The 10,500-nt window shown below is 43.7% G+C and overlaps 1 protein-coding gene across 1 annotated transcript in view; it reads left to right on the top strand.

Annotated features, from left to right (window-relative positions):
* The first annotated feature begins 4,889 nt into the window (after nt 1-4,889).
* Nucleotides 4,890-10,500, top strand: part of LOC124028426 (ankyrin repeat domain-containing protein 50-like) — a 24,869-nt gene continuing 19,258 nt past the window's right edge. The window contains exon 1 of the mRNA XM_046340746.1: nt 4,890-6,291. Coding sequence (XP_046196702.1) covers nt 5,876-6,291 — 416 coding nt within the window. The 5' untranslated portion in view covers nt 4,890-5,875. The remainder of the gene's footprint in view (nt 6,292-10,500) is intronic.

Genomic DNA, 10,500 nt, shown 5'->3' with positions numbered 1-10,500 from the left:
TAACAATTCCAAAACTACTGTCTTATACACACAAGTGTAAGGGGATAAAGAATATGTACATAAAGATATATGAGTGAGTGATGGTACAGAGCGGCATACAGTAGATGGTATCGAGTACAGTATATACATATGAGGTGAGTATGTAGACAAAGTAAACAAAGTGGCATAGTTAAAGTGGCTAGTGATACATGTATTACATAAAGATGCAGTAGATGATATAGAGTACAGTATATACGTATACATATGAGATGAATAATGTAGGATATGTAAACATTATATTAGGTAGCATTGTTTAAAGTGGCTAGTGATACATGTATTACATAAAGATGCAGTAGATGATATAGAGTACAGTATATACGTATACATATGAGATGAATAATGTAGGGTATGTAAACATTATATTAGGTAGCATTGTTTAAAGTGGCTAGTGATATCTAGATGCTAGCTTCGTCTGTGCTATGTGTCATGAACCGGAGCGACGCCCATAATAAAAAGGTAGACAATGTGGAGATAAAGAATATCAAAATATATTTATTTAACTGAAGTAAACTAAATACAACTAACAATGGTGTGTGTGTGTAATCAGTAGTGTAAGTGAGTGGTCGCGTGTATACATGTGATAATGAGGGGTGTTGAAAGGTGCCAACGCAAACAAACCAAATAGCCACAAAAATGCCACAACTAAAATCTGTCTGTGTCTGCATGGAGAGAGTCTCCCCAATGAATGGGGAAGAGGTGCATTTATCCTGGGACACACCTGGGCTCAGGTGTGTCCCATTTAGCTGACGACCCTCCCGGCTCCGCCCACCTACATCCTATTAAGGAAAACAAGGGCAAAGAGAAATAATTCGGCAGACAGAGTGGGAAGGTCGTCACATATGCTTCATGCTTCAGGAAAGCCCAGTAGAAAGAGAGTGGAATGTCCAGTGGAATGTTGCAATGATCGTTCACCTGTGTTTATTACATAATTTTACAACGGGTGGGTCTTATCCTGAATGCTGATTGGTTAAAACTGCTTTCCAACCAGTGTCTATTTCACAAGTTAACACTGGCTAAATCTATGATGTTGAAATGTCTATTTACTATGTTCCATCTCACTGCTTAATCCACTGTCTCATCAGCCCAGCCAGGCAATTTATAAACTTGATCCCCACTATAAAAAGTGTCTAGAAATTATCTCACATTTCTTTTAGACTAACATGGTCTTATTCGGGCATGAACACTTAATTATTGCACAATGTGGTTTATGAATGGGTCAGAATTGATAGAATGAAAAATAGATATGGGGCCCAAATAGAATAAATGATACACTTCAGGCTACTTTTCACCAAAAACAATCAAAGGACATGTTGACATACTTGTGAGCTCAACATTTTAATGGTCCCCCCTCTTCACAGTTATGAAGTTCGTTTTCTGCAATTCCACACGTTTTGCCATGGGGGGCATAGAGAAAACGTGGCCGTTTTCTGCAATTCCACACGTTTTGCCATGGGGGGCATAGAGAAAACGTGGCCGTTTTCTGCAATTCTACACATTTTGACACATGGTGGAGAGAATTATTTGCAGTTTTAAATATGATATCTGAGTGAGTGACTGACAAAATCAATGCTCCCCCAGTCGGTAATTCGACCATGATTACTACAAGTTTAGATGGTCTAGCCAACTAACTTACTCTTCTAAAAAAAAATGTTAGCTGGGCTATTTGACTGACTATCTGTGACTTTCATAAGGAGAAACTAGCACATTTAGAAAGTAAACTAGTTGCCCGTCCCTGGGCTAGAATACACATCCAGAGAAGTACTGTAAAGGACTGAATGAATGCAGGTGTAGGAAGCCTAAGAGTCCTCTCTTTCAGTTGGACTCTTCCCTCCATTATTGGCTGAGTTCCTTCCTGTTCCTGTTCCTGTACCCAAACAGACAGATAGAAACGCACGGCTGTGAGAGGATTTCCTGCTATGATACATTCCAGCTATTTTTACATCCTTTTGGCAACAGAGAGTCAGGAAAGGAGATATGTTCCCTTAAAGCAATCAGTACCCCACCTACACACACACACACACACACACACACACACACACACACACACACACACACACACACACACACACACACACACACACACACACACACACACACACACACACACACACACACACACACACACACACCAAATAAACCTTTTCCCGTACATTAACCAATGTATTTCAGCACTGTGTATCAAATGTAAAAATCAACAATCAGCAACAACCTTTTTCTGGTATCTTGAGAGCACATCCTTCTGTACAAAGAAACAGCCTATAGAAACCACCTATAGAAACCACCTATAGAACCAACCTATAGAACCAACCAATAGAAACAAGCTGTAGAAACAACCAATAGAAACAACCTATAGAAACCACCTATAGAACCAACCAATAGAAACAAGCTGTAGAAACAACCAATAGAAACAACCTATAGAAACCACCTATAGAAACAACCAATAGAAACAACCAATAGAAACCACCTATAGAAACAACCTATAGAAACCACCAATAGAAACAAACTATAGAAACCACCAATAGAAACAAACTATAGAAACCACCTATAGAAACAACCAATAGAAACCACCTATAGAAACAACCAATAGAAACTCATTCTAACGTATCCGGTACAGGTCGTGCTAAGTTCACACAGCTGGCATGAACACACGATCTGCTGATCCGATCATGTGACCTGCCAAGATCCCAAATAATTGTTTATTTGTGACCTCATCACAGCACAGCTGTTTGCTCTAGCTAGCTAACGGCTAGACTAGCCATTGTAACAGCAATTGTAAATGTTTAATTTGCGTATCTACCGGCTAGCTGACTTGTCTTATTGTGTCTCATTGTTTGCACAAACGTACGTTCATATAAAATATGTTTATACAAAAGTTAACTAGACAAGCCTTCACTTCAAGCTGTTTATGAGTCACTTCCTCTGCATAGCTCACTGATCAAACAATCTGCCTAATGTGTTCCTTCGGGCTGTTTTACTATGTGTAAACTGTTAACCTCTACGGAATTAAACAATGTAAATATCAACGTTTAATATCAGAGTCTACATTTCAGAGCATTGTTCAATATCCTACTGCTCTGTGTGCTACAGTATGTTCCAATGCCCCACTAGATGTAAGCCTATTGCCCCAACAGTGAACATTATGAGAGTAATAGGTCAATCAAATGCTTAAAGTGTTCACATGGTCCTGCACACATCTGATCAGTATAAGAGTAATGTATTGGTAAAAACACAACATCACTGCTGACAAAAAATGTTAAATGATTATTTTATTTTTATGAAAAATAAGTCTACATTGAAAGAAATGTGATGATAAGTTAACTAACTATACATTTTTTTTTATAAAACATTTAAATAAATAAATTAGGCTCAACATCAATGCATAAACCACAAATAACTATGAAGAAGGAAAGCATTTTTACAAGAAGCTTCTGGAAACAATTGGTTGTCATAACAACTGTATTTCAATCCCAGTTTGATAGACACAATGGAATCCCCTTTAACAGTCTGCTGTGGATGGCTACAGTAGAAGATACTGCCATCTATCTTGTGATTCTGGTGACATCATACATCATGTGACGTCATCGTCGTCTGCGTGGCCACAAGTCAGATAAGCATCAAACCCTTTTACCCATCATCACGTTTTAAAAAACACCTCTCTGAGCCTCGAATGCTTTCCTCACAAAACGTGGAAACAGTCAGAGTACATAAAGGGGCTTTGTCAGCGACCTAGTCAAAGGTTGGTTCCATCCTGATTCCTGCAATAACAGCAGCATGGGTTCTACTTCATCACATCTGTTTAATAATAACCATATGAAGTGTACTTATACAGGAGTTCTGGAGCTCATTCACAACCTCCCTCCCTCCCTGAGCCAATCCCCTGGACAGGAGGAGTTCTGGAGCTCATTCACAACCTCCCTCCCTCCCTGAGCCAATCCCCTGGATAGGAGGAGTTCTGGAGCTCATTCACATCCTCCCTCCCTACCTGAGCCAATCCCCTGGACAGGAGGAGTTCTGGAGCTCATTCACAACCTCCCTCCCTCCCTGAGCCAATCCCCTGGACAGGAGGAGTTCTGGAGCTCATTCACAACCTCCCTCCCTGAGCCAATCCCCTGGATAGGAGGAGTTCTGGAGCTCATTCACAACCTCCCTCCCTCCCTGAGCCAATCCCCTGGATAGTAGGCGTTCTGGAGCTCATTCACAAACAACCTCCCTCCCTCCCTGAGCCAATCCCCTGGATAGGAGGAGTTCTGGAGCTCATTCACAACCTCCCTCCCTCCCTGAGCCAATCCCCTGGATAGGAGGAGTTCTGGAGCTCATTCACATCCTCCCTCCATCCCTGAGCCAATCCCCTGGACAGGAGGAGTTCTGGAGCTCATTCACAACCTCCCTCCCTCCCTGAGCCAATCTCCTGGACAGGAGGGACCTAGGAGCAGTGTGAAAGCCTCAGTTATAGCATGCTGTTGTGGATGAACTTTGACCCCAAACAAGCAATCCAACTCCTCCTCTCTTTAGATCGCTCACACGTTCCAATATGCTCTCTCTTCTCTTTTCTTTACTCTCCCTCCCTGTCTCTGACTCACAGTTTAAATGCCACTCTGCTTCAATATATGCCCTGACATGCTGAGAAATGGGGGGGAGGAGAGAGGGAGGGAGGGAGAGGGAGGGAGGGAGGAGAGAGCGAGGGAGGGAGGGAGAGAAAGAGAGAGGGAGGGGGAAGGGAGAGAGAGGGAGGGAGGGAGGTAGAGAAAGAGAGTGGGAGGGGGAAGGGAAATAGAGGGAGGGAGGGAGGGAGCGAGGGACGGAGAGGGCGTGTGAAAGAGGAGGGAATTTCATCTGAGCCAACTGTACGGAGAGGGAAGAAACTTTGAGACAAATGTAGGAATCGCAACGAGAGAAAGCAGGACTTTCAGCAGCAGCAGCAGCAGCACGGAGGGAGGGAGAACACAAGGATATCTTATCTGGGGTGATCCCTCGTCGCAATCTCTCACGGTCTGACACTCTCTCTGTCTCTCTCTTTTCTCTCTCTCTCCCCCAGACGGAGGAGAGGAGCAGCAGTGTGAAAGAAAGAGTCGCTACTGGAACCGTGTAGCAGCCGCAGCTCTATTCTATTTTCTATTCATTAACCTTTTCCTTTTATTTCTCACCTGAGGACCCCGGGTTGATTTGGCAGAGACACGCTAATTGACCTGAGGACCCCGGGTTGATTTGGCAGAGACACGCTAATTGACCTGAGGACCCCGGGTTGATTTGGCAGAGACACACTGATTGACCTGAGGACCCCGGGTTGATATGGCAGAGACACACTGATTGACCTGAGGACCCCGGGTTGATATGGCAGAGACACACTGATTGACCTGAGGACCCCGGGTTGATTTGGCAGAGACACACTGATTGACCTGAGGACCCCGGGTTGATTTGGCAGAGACACACTGATTGACCTGAGGACCCCGGGTTGATTTGGCAGAGACACACTGATTGACCTGAGGACCCCGGGTTGATATGGTAGAGACACACTGATTGACTGGAGGAACCTGTGCAGAGACTAAAGGATCTCACTCCACACACCTGAGTGTCCAGAGGACTGATCCTAGTTGGCCACAGGGGAAGGATTAAGGGACAAGGATGGTACCTGGAGGACCCACCAGAACATAACATCTGATGCAGAACTTTCAGGACACTCAAGGAAAGTATCCTGACACTACCAAAGCTATTATCCATATAATAGTCTAGAATTGTCCATTCATATCAAAAGCAAAAGTACAAGAGGAACTGGAGAGGGGAGTATGGGACATTGGATCCGTGGTGGGGTGACTCCTGGTTGGTTCCCAGGGGCCCGATGAGTGGCAGCAGCCATAGCACCAGCCTACTTCGGGGCCGCCGCTTCTACTGCCGGGAATGGGCCCTGGAAAAGCTTGGGCGCTGTCTGGAGGCCAGGTCCACTCCCGGCCGGTCCCCGGGGGTCCTGGTGACTGGGGGGCCCGGGGCAGGGAAGACAGCCCTATGCACAGAGGCAGTATGGCCCACATCGGACGCAAGGCTTGGGTTGGCACCACGCTGTTTGGGGTTTCACTTCTGCCAGCGGGAGGACGGGAGGAGCCTGGAGGTGTGGAGGTTTGTCCTGGGCTTGGTGGATCAGCTGAGGGTCAGCCCCCTCCTCCCCCTGGGGTACAGGGACACACTGGACACCCCCTTGGTGGCTCCCACCTTGGAGCCTCTACACTGCCAGAGGGACCCAGATGACACCTTCAAAAGGTCTGCACCCCGTCTATTACTCTCTGGCATTACTAATCAACTTATCTAGACGGCTTTGTGAATCGCTCTGCTCTGATGTGAATTCAATGCATTGTCTGCAGAAGCGGATGTGACATTTCCATAGAGACATTTCAAGGGTTGTCAGACTCAAACATTGAGTCAGTCAGATTGATAGAGGGATAAGTACGTCGGGAGAAAATACCCATTGTTTGATTTGACATAATAGTCACACTTTCACAGTAGCATATGAATAGTTGTATTAGCATAATGTATTTGGAAAGTGAAATAAATTACACAACCATCAAGCTTCTCCTAGACTACTTCCTACAGATATCAGGGAGTTTACCATTCATTACCATTCAGCCATCAGATTTGCCACCAATGCTCCTTATAAGACACATCACTGCACTCTATACTCCTCTGTAAACTGGTCGTCTCTGTATACCCGTCGCAAGACCCACTGGTTGATGCTTATTTATAAAACCCTCTTAGGCCTCACTCCCCCCTATCTGAGATATCTACTGTAGCCCTCATCCTCCACATACAACACCCGTTCTGCCAGTCACATTCTGTTAAAGGTCTCCAAAGTACACACATCCCTGGGTCACTCGTCTTTTCAGTTTGCGACCGGACCGAGCTGCAACAAACACTCAAACTGGGCAGTTTTATCTCAATCTCTTCATTCAAAGACTCAATCATGGGCACTCTTACTGACAGTTGTCGCTGCTTTGCATGATGTATTGTTGTCTCTACCTTCTTGCCCTTTGTGCTGTTGTCTGTACTCAATACTGTTTGTACCATGTTTTGTGCTCCTACCATGTTGTGCTGCTGCCATGTTGTGTTGCTACCATGTTGTTGTCATGTTGTGTTGCTACCATGTTGTGTTGCTATCATGTTGTTGTCATGTTGTGTTGCTACCATGCTGTGTTGTCATGTTGTGTTGCTACCATGCTGTGTTGTCATGTTGTGTTGTTGTCATGTTGTGTTGCTACCATGTTGTGTTGCTATCATGTTGTTGTCATGTTGTGTTGCTACCATGCTGTGTTGTCATGTTGTGTTGTTGTCATGTTGTGTTGCTACCATGTTGTGTTGCTATCATGTTGTTGTCATGTTGTGTTGCTATCATGTTGTTGTCATGTTGTGTTGCTACCCTGCTGTGTTGTCATGTTGTGTTGTTGTCATGTTGTGTTGTTGTCATGTTGTGTTGTTGTCATGTTGTGTTGTTGTCATGTTGTGTTGCTATCATGTTGTTGTCATGTTGTGTTGCTACCCTGCTGTGTTGTCATGTTGTGTTGTTGTCATGTTGTGTTGTTGTCATGTTGTGTTGTTGTCATGTTGTGTTGCTACCATGTTGTGTTGCTATCATGTTGTTGTCATGTTGTGTTGCTATCATGTTGTTGTCATGTTGTGTTGCTACCCTGCTGTGTTGTCATGTTGTGTTGTTGTCATGTTGTGTTGTTGTCATGTTGTGTTGCTACCATGTTGTGTTGCTATCATGTTGTTGTCATGTTGTGTTGCTACCCTGCTGTGTTGTCATGTTGTGTTGTTGTCATGTTGTGTTGTTGTCATGTTGTGTTGCTACCATGTTGTGTTGCTATCATGTTGTTGTCATGTTGTGTTGCTATCATGTTGTTGTCATGTTGTGTTGCTACCCTGCTGTGTTGTCATGTTGTGTTGTTGTCTTGTTGTGTTGCTACCGTGTTGTTGTCATGTTGTGTTGCTACCATGCTGTGTTGTCATGTGTTGCTGCCTTGCTATGTTGTCGTCTTATAGGATTCTCTTTATGTACTGTTGTGTTGTCTCTCTTGTCATGATGTGTGTTTTGTCCTATATATTTGTATTTATTTGTATTATTATTTTTTACATCCCAGCCCCACAGGAGACCTTTTGCCTTTTGGTATGCGTCATTTTAAAAAGGAGTTTGTTCTTTTTAACTGACTTGCCTCGTTAAATAAAGGTTATTTAAAAATGGCATTGATATTCAGATTCTATTTACACTGTACTTCTAAAAGCCTGTCACTGCTAGTGCTGCTCAGTCAAACAAAGAGGGCCAAAAGCACCACAGAAAAAAAGCTAGTGATTGTCTCACTTCCTTGGGTTTATTTATTTATTTATTTATCCCCTAATAATACAGGCCATTCAACGCTCTCACAATGGCCCTCCAGTATGAATGAATGCTACAATGCTATTTACGACACGTCCTTTCAGAAAAAAAAGAACAAAGACATGAAAAATGCATTCCCTCGAGTCGCAAAGACGAAGTCGTTGGTACCGCTTGGTGAGGTCGCCATTCTTACGAGGACCCTCTCTGTCTGTCTGCTGCTGTCGTGCTGACTCTGGGGATGGTTGTGGACGGCGGAGGAACGCTCACGCTCTCCCTCTCTGTTTGCTGTGTTTCTGGTGTGAAGTATAGGGCTACATTCCACATTCCCCTGACCCATAGCCTGGAGGGACCTGTGTGCATTCAGAGCCTGAGTGAGAGAAAGTGTCTGAAGTTGAGCCACTGTCATGTGAACACTATCAGAGGAAACACGAGCTTGGAGTGACAGTGAAAGCATATACAGAGGATCCTTGAATTTGAACAGATTCTAGCTGTAGCCATTAGCATCATTAACGCCACATAAATGCTAGCTGTAGCCATTAGAGTCGTTAAAACCATATAAATGCTCGCTGTAGCCATTAGCATCATTAACGCCGTATAAATGCTCGCTGTAGCCATTAGAGTCGTTAAAACCATATAAATGCTCGCTGTAGCCATTAGCATCATTAACGCCATATAAATGCTCGCTGTAGCCATTAGAGTCGTTAAAACCATATAAATGCTCGCTGTAGCCATTAGCATCATTAACGCCATATAAATGCTCGCTGTAGCCATTAGAGTCGTTAAAACCATATAAATGCTCGCTGTGGCCATTAGCATCATTAACGCCATATAAATGCTAGCTGTAGCCATTAGAGTCATTAACGCCACATAAATGCTAGCTGTAGCCATTAGAGTCATTAACACCATATAAATGCTAGCTGTAGCCATTAGCATCATTAACACCATATAAATGCTAGCTGTAGCCATTAGCATCATTAACGCCATATAAATGCTAGCTGTAGCCATTAGAGTCATTAACGCCACATAAATGCTAGCTGTAGCCATTAGCATCATTAACACCATATAAATGCTAGCTGTAGCCATTAGAGTCGTTAACACCATATAAATGCTAGCTGTAGCCATTAGAGTCATTAACACCATATAAATGCTAGCTGTAGCCATTAGCATCATTAACACCATATAAATGCTAACCGTAGCCATTAGAGTCATTAACACCATATAAATGCTAGCTGTAGCCATTAGCATCATTAACGCCATATAAATGCTAGCTGTAGCCATTAGCATCATTAACACCATATAAATGCTAACCGTAGCCATTAGAGTCATTAACACCATATAAATGCTAGCTGTGGCCATTAGCATCATTAACGCCATATAAATGCTAGCTGTAGCCATTAGCATCATTAACGCCATATAAATGCTAGCTGTAGCCATTAGAGTTGTTATCAACATATAACAACCTGCTTAGCTTACACTGTACAATCACAGCAGGGCTGTGGGTTCAAAGGTCAGCCTTCGGGCCAGTGCCACGATGACATGATGGGGCAGGAAGCCCTGAGTCAATTAAAGGGTCATTAACCTGATTCTGTGCACACACAACATGCGTGCGCTCACATACACAGGGTGTGTGCTCCACTAGTATATCATAAGTGTGATAAAGCTTGTGACCTAAATGGTTTAGACTGGAGACTGCGTTCACACCCCCTCCCTCAATAGGCACTAAGTGCTTTTACATAAAACGTGAGCTTTAGTGTATTGTTCAGCGTGAGTAGTGGGGGTGGGGGTGGGAGGGGGGAGGAGGAGAGGGGGGTACGGCAGACTTTTACAATTGTGTTCACTAGACTAAATCTTACATTTACATTAGCTGACATCCTTCCTTTGGATACTTCTAAGAGAGATCATTGAAGCGTGGGAGTGTTACTCTGTTGTTGAATGTTTGTGAATGACCAAGGCTGTTATTCAGGTCTCTCTGTGAATTAGTACCTTCTTTTTCTTTTCTTTTTTTTTTCTTTTCAACACCGTCTCAACCAATCAAACACTTTATACAGGACATGTGGTTCCAAAACGTTTCAACGTGTCACATCGTTAGGTGTCTGCTGCATCGT

The sequence above is a fragment of the Oncorhynchus gorbuscha genome, linkage group LG01 (genome assembly GCF_021184085.1).
Source record: "Oncorhynchus gorbuscha isolate QuinsamMale2020 ecotype Even-year linkage group LG01, OgorEven_v1.0, whole genome shotgun sequence".
NCBI lineage: Eukaryota > Metazoa > Chordata > Actinopteri > Salmoniformes > Salmonidae > Oncorhynchus > Oncorhynchus gorbuscha.
The sequence above is the reverse complement of the archived record's forward strand: the minus strand, read 5'-3'. Positions and strand labels throughout refer to the sequence as shown.